We start from the raw sequence: 15,224 nt of genomic DNA, 5'->3' as shown, positions 1-15,224 counted from the left end.
AAATAAATAAATAAATAAATAATTTTATTGAGAAACAAATAGCAATGAGACAGTTTCAAAACCAATTACTAGCACATTTTCAATAATTAATACATTGCATATTGTTGTCTTAGTGGTTATTCATTGTACAAGATGCAGACATGATATCCTGTCCACAAACACTATTAGAACAAATCTGTCTAGTCATTGAATTAAGAGAATGCAGCTGTATAACTATCCTATTTTGAGTATACAGATACAAAATAGTCGTTCATTGTATCCCCAAAATTGTGTCCCCCTTTCCTGGTTAGTTTTGTCAGAGAAGGGCATTCTATTGTCATTTAAATATTGTAGGTGTGTGAATTCAGCAAAATATTCCAATATAGTCTAGTAGTCCATTAGTAGTGGGTTTTCTGTAAGACTGGCAATGTCTGAAGTTGTTGACTTGAGCCTTTTACAGCTCATCATATTAATATGGCTTTACTTTTTATACCTCGTTTTTATCCTTTTCTGAGGGATGGTTAAGACCAGGATAAAGCAAGACCTATAATAAGAAATGTAATTTTTTCTATCTGATAAGATTAGTCAAGTACCCTCAGGATTTACTTTGAAACCCTGTACCGCAGTTTGTAGATCCTTTGTCAGTGTCAGCCATGTGGATGAGTCACGGCCAGTGCTTGACCAATTTGCTCTCTGTGAAAGCCTGAGAGAATGTTTTCTCTCCATGTGACTCTCCTTAGGCACACTCTACATCATCTATCACTTTCTTCTGTGGCCCCATAATTTCCATGATCAGAAAATTTGGGACAAAACTGAGTTACAATACATACAGTACAGATTCTCCTATGTCCTGAGTCTTCAGTGACCTTGAAAGGCTAGGGCCAAAATGTTGACTGTCCTTGCAGCCCTTCTTTTTCTCTAATTTTTGGTCTGCAAACTTAGGTTGTTAACCCTCCAGAAGAGAACACGTATTTTTTATCTTAGCCCCTTGGGAGGCTAAAACTGGAGGATTGCAAAGTCAAGGCCACCTTTCACAACTTACCGAGACCCTGTCCCAAAATAAAATTGAAAGTTCTTGGGATGTAATTAGCACTAGCACTTGTACCTAGCTTTGTGAGTCGCTGGAGTTCAATTCCTAGTACCACAAAATTTAAAAAAAGTGTTTTCAGTGTATTTCTCAGAACTGTGCAGCCTAGCTACAACCTAACCTTGGAACAGAAGGAAACCCCACACTCACTGTCAGTACTACCACCACCCCACCTCCCACACCTTGGTCTAGCAGACTGCAGTGTCTGTCTACTTTCTGGTTCTGTGAATTTGCCTGTCCTGGGCCTTTCATTTAGGTAGAATCATACACTCTGTGGCTTTCCTTGATTGGCATCATTGACTTGGCATAATGCTTTCAACATTCATCCATGATGTAGCATTTATCGGAATTTTATTCCTTGTATGACAGAAAAATATTTCATTGTACAGATATGCCACATTTTGTTTATTCTTTTATTAGCTGGTGGACTTCTAGGTTGTTTCCACTCTTTTAACTCTTAGTAAAGAACTGGTCCCCATGTAGAGGAATAGAGCTACTGGGAATAACCACAGACAAGTTGTTGATTTTTATTTTCTCTATTAATTGTATTTCCAGTTTCTTTGATTTGTGCTATAACTTTGTTGTTGCTTTTATTCTCCATACTTGATTTAAATTTACTCTTTTCCTTGTTTCCTAAAATGAAAACTTAGATTATTTATTTTAGATCATTAAATGCATCTCTAACATATGCATTTAATGCTGTAAATTTTTACCAAGTACTATGCTTTTGCTGCATACTCTACAATTTTTGATAGACTTACTTTCATTTGGTTCAAAATATTTTTTCTCTTGAAAAGTCTTAAGTTATTTGATCTCCAAATATTTTGGGGCTTTCCAGCTATCTTTCTATTATTGATTTCTAGTTTTAATTTCTTTGTGGTCTAAGAACATACTTTCAAATTTGTTAAGAATCTGTTCCATGCCCCCGGATGTGGTCTTTGTTGGTGAATGTTCTGTGTGACTTGAGGAAGATGTGCACTCTGCCCCGGCTCCATGGCTCATGCCGATAATTCAAGTGTGGAGGCTAAGACAGGATGTTCATAGCTTGAGGCCAGTCTGGGCTATGCAGTCGTGTAGTAAGAAAATATATTTCTTATTATAAAGAAATAATAAGGAGAATGTACATTCTGCTGTTGAGGAACAGAGAATTTAATAATGTCTATTAAATCTTATTGGTCGATGGTGCTGTCAGCTCAACTCTACCCTTACAGGTTTCTGCCTGCCTGCTGGATATGTCAGTTACTGATAGAGGGTACTAAAGCTCCTACCACATATTGGATTTATCTCTTCATGCTCCATCCATTTGCCTCATGTGTTTGGATGCCCTGTGGCTAAGCACATGCACATTAAGGGTAACTGTTTTCACAGTGACTTGAACTCAGTGGTTGTTCAGTTTTTGTTTTTGCAGTACTAGACTAGGAAATATAAAAGGGTTTGTCTTTTTTTCGGTTGGTTGATTGGCTTGGGACTTGATTGGTTTTTGTTTTGTTTTGTTTTTATTTGAGACAGGGTCTCACTATGCAGTTTGGGCTGGCCCTGTGCTCACTCTTGTAGCCCCCAGGCTGGTCTACAAACTCACAGTGATCCTACTATCTCAATCTCCCGAGTGCTGGGATAACAGATACATGCTACCAGCCCTGGTTCTGGCAGCATGGCATGCCATATCAGTGATCAAACCCAGGTCCTTCTGCTTGCCAGGCAGGCACTTAGACGGATAAGCTATCTCCCTGGTCCCTGTTGTTGTTGTTGTTGTTGTTGTTTTCTAAGAGATGTATCTGGATGTGTTGCCCTGGCTGGCCTTGAACTCCTGGGCTGAAGTGATCTTCTTGCCTCAGCCTCCCCCGATCACAGGCACATGTATGCCACCATGCCCCTGAAATACCTAGTATTTCATTTTGCATTCATGTGTTCTTTCCATAATGCTCTTGTTTTTTAGGTAACTTCAAGGTTTTTTCTCTCCTCTTGCCATTTTTATATAGCACTCCCTCCTAGGCGTCCAGCTTGCTCTGAAGCTGCCCTGCAGGTCTATGGGTGGATATATGATGTGTATAAACAGGCTGTCCTCACAGAGAAGGACTCAGTGCTGCAGGAGCCTCCAATAAGAAGCAGCTGACTGAGCATAAAGGAAAAGCAAAGCCCCTACTACAAAGGAGCCTTGATTGGTAAAAGCCTGCCTGGAATGCAGCCCTGCGGGTGACTGACTCCAGCTAGGTGTCCTACTACACTGGCCTGAGGGGGAAATCCACTGGAGAAGCTGAAGTCCACATTGCTCCATGGCAATGACAAGGGTCTCCCAGCCTCGCATCCTTGCCCGTTTGCCCTCTCTGTGCCCAGCACAGCTCCATCAGGGCTCCTTTACTCCTGCAGAAAGTGAGGACTGGGGATGGGCCACCTCCCAGAGTCAGCTGGGCAGGAGCATCTCTCACTGCTGAATGATGAGCATGCTCTCTGCTCTCAGAGCTGGACTCAGCAGGCCCTGAACCCCCTGAGGACAGAGCAGGTGTGTGCAGCACCCTAGGAGAGGGCTTCTGTGAGAGGAGGACATTCACTCCTGGCCAGGGACAGCTGCCTTGTCATCTGCACTGTACCTGTCTGTTCCCGGTGTGTGCCTGTCTCTTTCTGGGTTGCTTTCTAGGGTGCTTTGCTGTGCTGCTTTTTCTTTCCCTCACCTGTGGCTGGGCACCTGCGCTCTGCTGAGGAAGCAGGTACCCATGCACACATGTGACACTTGTCTCTGGGAAGGAGGGGCCTGGTGCTGCCACCAGCCACCTTTCAGCCTCTAGACAGAAGAAAATAAGTCTGTGAGCCCATTTCTCTCATCAGCAAACTGAGGGGACAGGGCTTATCCTAAGAGATTGCTGTGTGTAAGACAGGCGGGAAGGTTTTAGAGGCAGTTTGGCAGGCAGGCCAGTTAGGGTGGGGTCACCTGGCAAAACTGTTACTGTTTTTCTTTCTGATATTCATCTAAGGGAATGTTCTCAGCAGTAACTGATTAATACTGTACTTCCCAACCATCCGATGAAATTCATTTAAGTTTGCCCTGAATGATTTCCACTGGTTTGTAGACTTGTCTTACTCTCTAATTCAAAAAAATTACTTAATTGCATATAAATGTAAAAGCTCTTAACACCCACAAATATCCAGGGTGAAAAGCAACTTCGATTAGTATCAGCTTATTTTTGTTAATGTATTTAGCAATTGTTTCTAAGCTCTGCGGTGAACCAGCCTGGTGTTTGTGACCAGCCTGGGCAGGTCACCGAGCTGTTTGGGGACACAACTGCTCGGTTCTCCCTTTGCGTCTCCTCCTGCATCCCCTGTTACTGAATTAGCCAACACCTTTTTCTGGGTGCATTATAAGACTTTACTGCCTTATCCCTTTGACTCTCACTTTTGATTAGTTTTGTAAGGACAGTGTCATTATCTCAGGCAGCTTTTTCAAAATCAAGACCTATTATTCTAAATGTTTTGCAGTCATTCAAGTCTGCATTGCATGAATGAACTGTAATAAGCCAAGCCTTCTAGTTTTTATAATTCTTTTTTATCCTCTACAGAAACATTTTTTCTTATTATTTATTCTAATAGGGAATAAACACTTTGTTTCAAGAATGGGAACACAGCTTGATGTAGTGACACATGCCTGTAATCCAGGACTCTGGGAGACCAAGGTGGAAGGATCAAGGATGTGAATCCCAGCTGGGGAAATTAGAGAAAGTCCCTGAGTATAATGCTGAGGATCACCAAGAAGGAAGGAAGGAAGGAAGGAAGGAAGGAAGGAAGGAAGGAAGAAAAGGAAGGAAGGAAGGAAGGAAGGAAGGAAGGAAGGAAGGAAGGAAGGAAGGAAGGAGAGACAGACAGACACAGAGAGAATGAGATAGAGAGATCGAGAGAGAGAGCAGATCAGGTCAGATCCCTGATGTCTATTCCACTTACTTAAGCTGCAAACTGCTCACACTGATCATGAAGGGATAAGAATGTCTTAAAACTTCAGGAATAATGTATCTCCCCCACACCAAGGTAATGTAGTTGTTAGCTGTCTGAGGCATTCTGAATGTGGAATGAAAATCTGCATAGACTATTGTCAGAAATCTCATTGATGATGTTTTCTACAGTACTGGAGATCATATCCATGGGTAGTCTACCACTGAGCTACATCTCTCCCTCTTTTATATTTTTTATTTTTGAGATGGCCTTACTGAGTGGCCCAGGCTGGCCTCAAACTTCCCATCCTTCAGCCTTCCCAGTTGCTGAATTTATAGGCATACGCAACCACACTCAGTTTAAATTTTCAAATAAATGCTTACATGTGGGACGATGTTATAGCAAATAATTGGTATACTCCAGAATTTATTACAGGTATAAAAAATAAAGAATAAGAAATATGCAACTTTTTAATATTTTGATTCTCAATTTATTAAATTTGTATTCTTTTAAAAGAAAACTGAACTCTTGGTTTTTATTTATCTAAATTTCCATTCCATCATTCTTCCTTCAGTAAGATTCACTACCTTAAAAATAAAAATCCAGGGCTGGAGAGAAACCTCAGTGGTCTAAGTGCCTGCCTGGGAAGCTCAAGGATCCAGGTTTAGTCCCTGGTACCACATGCCAAGCTGGTCCTGCACTGAATCCAGCACTGGGGAGGCTGAGACAGGAGGATCACTGAGTTTGAACTGCGTAGCATGACTCTGTACCAAATAAATAAATAAATCTTTGTTAAAAAAAATAAAGAAAAATCCAAGCTGGAAATGGTGGGTTTTGCCTATAATCTCCTGCATTTGGAAGACTGAAGTAGGAGAATTTCCAGTCTGAGACCAGCCTGGTCTATGCAGCAAAACTTTGTCTCATTAAAAAAAAAAAATCTTTGGCTAGCTGGTGATGGTGTAGACAAATTATAAAACTTTTTCATTATCATGATTTCATATGTGCAATAAATGGAAATTTAGATAAACATTTAGATAATAGTCCCAAGTGAGGAAACAGATTCTAAAGTCCCTTATGTCATATGAGCGCTCAAGCAGGAGCTTCTCTGAGGTCTGACTTTCCTCTCCCTCCACCCTAGGCACTGTGGTCAGCATGGATGAGAGTACTGAATTTTCTTGGCCTGTGTGTGACCAGTGTGGCAACAGGCAATTGGAGCAAAGGCTGGAAGACAGGTAAGGCTGGCCTGAAGCCCCAGGGCTCTGACAGGGGAATAGCAACCCAGCACCAGGGCCCCACAGCCTTCCGTCTCTGATGGCTTCCCCAAGAGCCAGCCCCAGCTGAACTGCGGGAAGGAGCTCATGGGGCTGATGGGTCTTCTAATAGGGAGTTCTTCTGGGTTTGTAGCTCCTCCTGGGCCTTTGCCCTCAGCTTCTTTATTGTCAGGACAGTTTAAAAAAAGGAGGCCATGTGAATAAGTGAGACCCAGAGGTGCCTGTGCAGCATGTCCTTTGTGGTAGTGCAGACTTGTCCAGAGATCAGTGAGCAGCTTCTGACCAGCTGCCCTTGCCTCCCAGCCTTTCTGCCGGCACCTTCTCCCGCAATCACAGTTGGGTGTCCGCGCACTCTGTTCCTTTGGAGTTGGCTCCCTGGCTTCCGGACGGACTTTATCTTGTGACAGGAAGAAAGAGCATGCTCATTGTTTGCCTGCTTCTTTTTAATTTCTTCCTTTTTTTTTTTTTTTTCTCCCTGTACTGAGAATTGAACAAGGGCCTTTAAACTAAGCTACCTCCAGGCCCAGCCTTTTTTATTTTTTTGTTTAGAGACAAGATCCTACTAACTCACTAAGCTGCCCATGTGAGGCTCAAACTTGTAATCTTCCCACCTCAGCCTTCTGATGTGCTGGGGTTCCAGGTGTGTACCACCATAGCCAGCTAACTTCTTCAGAAGGGAAGAACAAATGTCCTCATGAAACCTTTGGGTTAACAGCCTTGTGTACACTCAAGTCATCATTAAATCATGTAGGGAGCTCAAGGTGTGTGGGTGCAGTGGAAGCAGCAGGGACCAAAGACCTGGTGGCCAAGCTTTCCCCAGCCTCCCATAGGGCCTTGCTTCACCTCTTAAGAGGCTGCTCCACCTCACACGGTAACAACGCATACCTCTCTGACTGCCCAGGGTCCGCAGAACAGCCACATTCCTCCTTCTCCCTCTGGACAGGCTAGCCCTTGGCTGGGCTCAGGAATTTGGTTCAGAACAAGACCTTCCTTTCTCACTGGCACATGTGTGCGTAGAGAAGTGTCTGCCTGCCAGAGCTCCTCTGATGCATGCTCCCCAATGCTTCCCTTCCCCTGCATCTCCACACACCAGAGGCACCTTTTCCTGTGGAGACTGTTCCCGGGTGGTCACAGCTCCTACTCTCAAGAGGCACCTGCAGATCTTTCTGAACTGCCCTGCAAGGCCCCAGTGCAGTGTGAAGGTCAAGGTAGGAGCCAGGGCACGTGTGTGGGCATCCTGGGTGGGACTTAGGTGGGTAGGAGCTCCCAGCAACACTTCTGGGAAGCGGGGAGGCCCCATATGAACACACTGCCCATTTATTTAAAACTCTAAGATGACACAGGAAGTTTGGATTGTGAACTTTCAGGCCAGGAGTTACTTTTGCAGGAGCACTTGCTGCACTGCTGAGGTCTGACCCAGCCCCATTTCCCTGCTGTTGCAGCTGCTGCAGAGCAGTATTTCTTCACTGCTGAGGTTTGCCGCCTGCAAGGATGGGGTAAGTCTGGGGCCTGGCCAGGTGTGCATCTCCTCGTGACCCTGAAGTAGCCCCCTCTGCCATGTATGTTCAGTTACAGCAAAGCTTGCCATAAAGTGCTGTGAAACCAGGATACAAATGCCCACTGAGGTTGGCCAGAGCCTTTCTTCAGTAAGAAACTTAAAGTAGACACAGGAAAATGTTCCTGCGGCCTTGCTTATGGTAACAGCCTGGAGGCTGGGACCCCACGACCATAGTTTCACAGTCATGAAACAGAATTGCCTGAGTTACATTTCAGTTTTTTGTTCCTGGATAGTCTAGACCCTAACTGATTACAGACACTGCTACAGTTCCTCACAACTCTGCCTGCCTCAGGAATTACTGTAGTAAGACTTGGTAAAGCTGGTGTGCTCCTCTGAGAAAATAGTCACTGAACCTATTTAATTTTGGGCCAAGGTCAGTTTTTGCCTTGTGAATGCCTTCATAAATGGGACCTCATTCTTTAACATGCCACCTATCTTTTCAGAGCCAATTAAAAGCATTATGGGTGACTTGAATTACTAAGTTACTAAACCCGGAGAAGGGCACCAGGAACCCAGGTGCTAGGGTTGGGGGTAGTGGGGCAGGTGCCAGGTTGAGAGGTGTCTGTAACAGGGTCCACATCTAGGAGCTGATCTGGGCCAGCCTCCTGGGATGTAGGCACAGAGAAAGCTGATCGTCCCTCAGACAACTGTAGCCCATTAAGCAGAATCCTCCAAATGGTCCTCATGGCCATGTGTAAGCTCTCATTCTACCCAGAACATAGGCTAACTTCGTCCACTGCCTGCGGCTCCTCTCCAGGCCTGCCCTGTCCTGTCCCCTGCAGCCCTGCGTTCAGTGGGACAGCAGCCCTGCCCCACCAAACAGCAGCTGCCCTCTTTCACATAGGCCATGGCTATCAGTTTGGATTAAATTGGAATGCAGATAAATCATGTTCAGAATCTTTGAGCATCACTGGCCTAAGCCACAGTTCTCAGCCCCTGCTTCCACAGCAGCAGGATTTGCAGAGCTTTGAAGAGAGTTTCTGTCCCCTGTAAGGTTAAGCCCACCAGTTTCATAGCCCTCGATGACACTGTGCTCCAGTTCGAACCCTTTGTCTGAGCTGCCTGCCACCACTGCACAAGTAGGTATGGAGGCAGACCAGCCTGGAGGAGGGTGCATTTGCAAGTGTTTCCTGATTGTGCAAAAGTTAGCAATCGGCATGAGCTGAGCGCCTAGCTCACCACCCTCTCACATATGTCCCTGTTCAGGCCCCCCGCCATTCCGGGGGCAAGATCCACCTTCTGCTGTCAGGTAACAGAAGGCTCACCCCAGGGAGAGCTCACGAAGGCAGAGTCATTGTGAGCTCCACAGAAGCGACCAGCTGGCAAGTTGGGCTGCTCACATGGAGACCCACGATGGGGATTTAAGGAATCCTCCATGCTGAGTAGGTGATGAGACAGCCATGCCTGTTGGCTGACTCCTTGTCTCCTGCTTTTTGGCCACCCAAGGTTGAGAAGTTGGAGGTTTCTAAGGTCGGTGTTGGTTTCTAAGGGGTTGGGCAAATGCTACAGATGGGAGATCAGGGATTTCAGGGAACAGATCCCTGGAGAATGTTAAGGAAAAGCTGTAGAAACACTTGCTTACGAACTCATAATGAACCCAAATCTAACACCTAATCTGGACATGGTAACACATTCCTGTAATCCAAGCATTTAGGAGGCTGAGGCAGGAGAATCACTATGAGTTTGAGGCCATCCTGGATTCCATAGTGAGCCTAAGGCCAGTCTGAACTACAGAAATGAGATTCTATCTCAGAAAAACCAAAAAAATAAAATAAACCCCACACCTAAACAAACTAAAACCAAGGACCCTTGGTGTGGCACACAGCTCACACACTGACCTGGCTGCATGGTGTCTGGGTGAGAGCTGGGCACTGCAGGCTGGTGCTCTGTGGGCCCCTTCAGGCTCCCAGGAAGGCAGTCTGGGGCTTCCTCCAGGAAGCCTGCAGTGACAGTGCTATGTGTTGCCTGCTTATCCCAACCCTCATCTAGAGAGCTGGAGACCAGGAAACCCTAACAGAGGTCCTCCCACCTCCCTGTGATTTCACACTGGCTGAGATGCCGTGTTCCTCTCACACTTGTAATTTCTCAACTAGAATGTTACCATAGGTAAAGCCCTGCTCGTGAGGCACTCAGGAGGAAGTGTATTGTATGAATGTGTGTGCACATGTGTGCATGTGAATGGTGTACATGCGTGCACGTACTTGTGCATGTGCTGTGTGAAGGGGCATAGGGTACCATAGCCCCGGGGTGCTTTGGGCTGAGAGCCCACCCTCATGCACCGAGCCACGCTCCAAACCTAGAGGACAGTGCTCGGGAGGCTTCTTTCCTCCCCAGCTGTGCTTGCCACGGCTACTCAGGCCTCTGCATCTGGCTTGGAAGAGAGCTGGGAGAAGGTGGCTATCAAAATGCTTGTGCCCAGATGTGAAGAGCAGTATACCCATCTGGCTTATGTGAGTTTTGGGGTGAAAGTGCACATTTACCAAAATACAAAAGAATCAAATTCAGACTTTCTGCAAGAACCAGTCCCTGGAGCAAACACTGTTTCCAGTTGGGATCTGTGAGCATTGAGTTTGATCTTGTCCCTATTGTGTGGTGAGGTCAAGCTGCATATGTAAAAATAAAGAGCTGTCATTCATATTTCTCAGTGTAACATTATAGCAATGAATTTAGAGTCTTTCTTTCTTTCTTTCTTTCTTTCTTTCTTTCTTTCTTTCTTTCTTTCTTTAATTTTGCGGAACTGGGCATTGAACTCAGGCCATTGCACTCACCAGGCAAGCACTTACTCTACTGAGCTATCTCCCTGGCCCTGAATTTAGAGTTTATTCCCTTTCAGGACAAAAAAATTAAGGGCTATGCATATTGTACACATTTCATGCATGATCCACGTTCATGCAAACAGTGCGTGTGAATTGGCTGGCACCGTTGTTGTAACCTCATCTTAATTCTCCCCAAATATGAAAGATGTGTAATTTGAACTCCATGTATAGGCGATGGAGCCAAACCTAACACTAAGTAGATTTTTTCCCCCTAATACTGGAAATTGAAACTAGAATCTCTTCACTGGGTTATGTCTCCAGCCCATGCATTTTTAAATGTTGAAACAAGGTCTCATCAAGTTGTACAGGATGGGTTTGAACTTGTAATCCTCCAGCCTCAGCCTCCTGCCTCAGGCTCACACAACATATCAAGCCAGCTAAAAGAGTAATTACCCAGCTTTCCAGTTTCCTCCCAGCAATGAATGGTGACCCCTCCTTGTATGGAATGGTACCCTCCCTCTCGACCTGCAGCCTCAAGGCTGTCCTGTTCACTGCCAGCTCTGTAATGTCAAGCTCATAGTAAACCCATAATGAGGAGATGAATGAGTGGCCTTGGACCACCCATCCTGGCGACATGGAGCATGAAGGAAGGCTCTCTGCTCCAACTTCTCTTCTGTCTTGAACAGCAAGTGTGACCTTCATCTTCCCCATTAAACAACAGGGTTTTTGAGTTGTTTTTTTTAGAAAACCAAAGAAGCCAGAAATCCTTTCAAATAGCAGTAAGTAGGCTAAGTATTTCAGACCTTGCCTGAAGAACAGGTAGGGAGATGAAACAATGTAACAGGCGAGAAAGTGAGTTGGCCTCAGAGTCACGTTCACATCCCAGACTGATCCCTGGTATTTATTGCTACAAAACAAATCATCGCAAAACTTAGTGGTTTCAATATTGTGTACACAGACTTGCAGTTTGGGCAGGGCTCTAGCAGGACAGGCCATCTGGGCTCCACTGGATATCAGGTGGTGCCCCTGGGAGGGCTGGGCTCACAGACACTAGTCCCCAGCCAAGGCTGAGCCCACATCTGAGTGCTGAGAGCCACGAAGAACCCTGGCACCTTTCCTGACCAAGCTTTGGACATTGAGTCTCTTATGCTGAATCTTGTCCTGCGTGAGTTAATCATGGAGGGCAGTGAGACCCCAGTTGATGAGAAGGGCACAGCACATCTCCTGGCTTCTTCAGCTTCCATGTCTGTGAGCATGGCACACTAATGGCAGAAGGGTGAGCACTAGTATGTACTGTGTGGACTGTTGTGGAGATTCTCAGGTGTCTCCACACCTAGAACTTCCAGCTCCCAGGAGCCCAGGGCTGTTATCTCCAGGTTTGTGCACTTTCAGCCACTGCCCTCCAACACAAACGCTCTGCAGTTTGATGCACAGAGGCCAAATCAGAGTACAACCTTGGTGGGGATGGGAACCCTTCACCCCATGAAGTACCTGTGTTCTCATCCAGAGATAGAACTGCCCATGGTGAAGCAAAGCTTAGTCTTATTACTACAACACAAAAAGCAGCATTTAGCCCAGTCGGATTCGAGAACAAATGGGATCCTACTGAAGAGGGAAGTTTGGGGCAAAGTACCAGGAAATCCTCTGACCGGAAGCATTGCTAGATTGGAGAAGTGTCCTGAAGGAAGTGGGAGACAGCTGAGAGCCACATACCCCGCCCAGCCTGCGCCTGTCTTGTCCCCAGGGCCGTTCCTAGGTCAGCTCTTCATGGCATCCACTAAAACATTGATATTTTACATAATACTTACATGAAAATAACTTAGTTATCAAAATATAGGATTTCATTTTCCCTAGGAAAGGGGAATTTTCTAGGCAGCACTTTATCCCTCCCGCTTCCTCCCCCCCAAAAAAACCCTCACCATTTGAACAGGGAAGGTCAGAGTCCAGGAAAGGGCCTCTGCTCTGGCCTGTCCCGTTCTGTTGCAGGGAACAGAATGTCCAGGGCTAACTTTATTTGCTTTAACCAGCATGCCTTTATCGCTACAGAGTTATGATGTGAAGAGCGTCCTCGGAAAGGAGGTGGGGTTGTTCGGTTGTTTTGTCCAGTCCATAACCACCCACCCAACTGGCTCTGTCGCGTTGGAGGAAATTGAGCTTCTGGGCGCAGGAGCTCAGGAGGAACGCCCGCCCTGGCCCGTGGACCTGTGAACTTTGTAAGGGTGACAGTGGGGCCTGTCGGGGTAGTTATTTGTTAACTATGGACAGAGCAAGTAGAGTTTACGATCTTAAAATAAAAGTTTAACTGTTCTGGGGCAAATTTAAGATGGTTTTGTGAATTCTAAATTAAAATATCTTTCCTATTTTTTTTCATTACCTTTTTATAAGATTCACAAGATAGGAAACATCTTTGTAAAGGTCAACTCGGCCTGGGTCTTTATCTTATATTTGTTTTAGGCCTTAATATCAATCTGAAAGAATTACATTGTACAGTTGTAGATTTAAAGTTTTTTTTTTTTTTTTTTTAACATGATTCATCTTTTCCTTGCAGTATTTTAACCCCTCACCCCAAGAATACTCTGGAAAACTTAAAGTCTTATATCCCACATTGTGCTCAATACATGTGTAAGCTAAGCATTTTGCATTTCAGTATTTTGGGGAAATGTTCTGGAGAACTATGGCAGAGGTCAAGCTGCCATAAAGTGTAACCAGTGTGACAGGGCTATAATACAGAGATAAAGTAGCTTGGTCTACCACATGCCTGGCCTGTCGGATGGCCCCAGATAGTGCGTACAGAACAAAGGCTACCCCGACTCAGAGCAGTCAGTTATCATTTACGTTGCTGGCAGAGATTTCAGTTATAAATCAATTATCTTTGAACACCAAATATTTTGTTTTCTTCCTTATAGCAACATAATGACAACCGTGGTTAATTAATTGCATAATACACCCTTAGATACGAAGACTAAGAAAGGTGCCCATTACCAGTTTTCTTAAGGAAAATGCAGATGGCTTTTTTGGATTAAGCCAAGAAACACTACCGCTAGCAATATAGCAGGTTTCAAGTGGCTTTGAGGCGTGTATTTGACAGTTCTGTCCTTATATTTGGAAAACCACTCCCTGTTGTTTAAGAAGCAGAAAAGTGAAAGCAAAATCCCAAGAAAGCCCGACGTAATTAAGACAGGACTCTGGGTCACTTGAGCCATCTTCTACCCTGTACCCCTCAGCTGCCATCTAAAGATAAGGAACTTTGGGGTGTTCTCAGCAGGGCCCCCAACCCACCAGCCACTAGCATGCTCTGGGGCACACCTTCAGCAGGAATGTTGCTGGGGTAACTAAGTGAGCCCAGGCGGGCCTTGCCGCCTGGCCCAAGCCTACAGATGCGGAGGGGGCCCCTGGCACGCTCCCCAGCAAGCAAGCAGACCTTTGCGTCCTGAAGCCGGCTCCCGCAGGCGCACACCGGGTCCTAGAGCGCGCCTTCCCTGCGGGGTCCTTGCATGCCGGGTGCAAGGATCGTTGTGAATACAGGAAGCAGGAGCGAGTTTAAATGCTTTATTCTTACAAATACTGTAAAAATTAATATAAAAACATGAGCATGCTCAGTCTCTTAAAAACCTTTTATCTGCAATACAAAGTTTGTTTGGAAAGTCTTTTTTTCTTTTTACAAATGTACCTTAGCTGCATCAACAGGAGTAAAATGTAGAAAAAGCTACCATTATAAAAATAATTTAAGGGAAAATAAACACGTATAGCTTCTCTCGCGGTTCAGAGGCGGTAAGTCCAGGTGTAGCTTCCTTTCTCTCACTTGTCCCAAAGAACTTGGAGCCGGCGCCGGCGGCTCTCACGTTCCGGGCCGTCGGGGCTGAGGTATCGGTCGTTGGTGGGAGAGTCTCCCGGCGCGGGCCGCGCGTTACCGGCAGTCAGTGGCGCCGGCAGAGGGCACGAAGGGCGGGCTGGGCAACTGTTTGAAGAACTGCCGGAGGCCGGCCAGGTCCCTCGTGAGCTGCTCCACGCGCTGGTGCAGCTTCTCGTTCTCGGCCGACAGCTCCACCAGCTTCTGCTGCATCTCCTGGTTGCGCCGCTTGGCCTTGTCGCGACTCTTGCGCACGGCTATGTTATTGCGTTCGCGCCGCTGCCGGTACTCGGGGCTGCCGCGGTCTGGGCCCCTCTTGCCGGAGCACTTCTCTCGCGCAGGGCCGGGCGCGGGGCTTGGCCCCGGGCTGCTGCGCGGTGGCTCCGGAGACGTGGGCGGTGTGGGTTGGGCAGCAGCCGCCAGGCTCACCACCGTCTGCGCACACGCGGCCACCTGCGCGGGCAGCAGCGAGCCGGGTGCGTCACCGTCGCCCCAGTCCGGCTCCCGCTTGAGCTGTCGCGGGACGGCGGGGCCGGGGTGTCGCGCGGGGCCGCCGGGTAGCAGCTCCAGGCCGCCTGCGCCGCCCGCGCCGCTTGCCTTGTGGTTGCTGTTGAAGAGGTCGGCGAAGAGTTCGTCGTGGCACAGCTCCAGGGTGGGCACGGCGGCGATGGAGTCGATGTACGCGCTGAAATCGATGGCGCTCTCGTCGTCGTACATGGCAGGGGCGGGGGCGCCCGGCTCCCCCAGGCCTCCCGGCTCGGCTCCCCGGGCCGGCTTGCCCGCCCGGCCCAGCTCGTAGAAAGCC

The 15,224-nt window shown here is 46.8% G+C and overlaps 2 protein-coding genes across 2 annotated transcripts in view; one reads left to right on the top strand and one right to left on the bottom strand.

The window, feature by feature from the left end:
• The window catches only part of Spidr (scaffolding protein involved in DNA repair), a 380,505-nt gene extending 367,233 nt beyond the window's left edge, over window positions 1-13,272 (top strand). Inside the window, exons 13-16 of the mRNA XM_023717681.1 lie at window positions 6,123-6,216; window positions 7,349-7,463; window positions 7,698-7,751; window positions 12,616-13,272. Coding sequence (XP_023573449.1) covers window positions 6,123-6,216; window positions 7,349-7,463; window positions 7,698-7,751; window positions 12,616-12,777 — 425 coding nt within the window. The 3' untranslated portion in view covers window positions 12,778-13,272. The remainder of the gene's footprint in view (window positions 1-6,122; window positions 6,217-7,348; window positions 7,464-7,697; window positions 7,752-12,615) is intronic.
• An 831-nt stretch (window positions 13,273-14,103) lies between these two features.
• On the bottom strand, window positions 14,104-15,220 carry Cebpd (CCAAT/enhancer binding protein delta; the record flags this gene model as incomplete). The annotated part of the gene is made up of 1 exon (XM_004633422.3): window positions 14,104-15,220. A coding segment is annotated over one exon (744 nt), but the record flags the coding sequence as incomplete, so codon positions are not given.
• Window positions 15,221-15,224: the final 4 nt, after the last annotated feature.

This window comes from Octodon degus, unplaced genomic scaffold, assembly GCF_000260255.1.
Source record: "Octodon degus isolate 3935 unplaced genomic scaffold, OctDeg1.0 scaffold00054, whole genome shotgun sequence".
NCBI classification, from domain to species: Eukaryota; Metazoa; Chordata; class Mammalia; order Rodentia; family Octodontidae; genus Octodon; species Octodon degus.
This window is presented reverse-complemented; position numbering and strand designations above follow the sequence as displayed.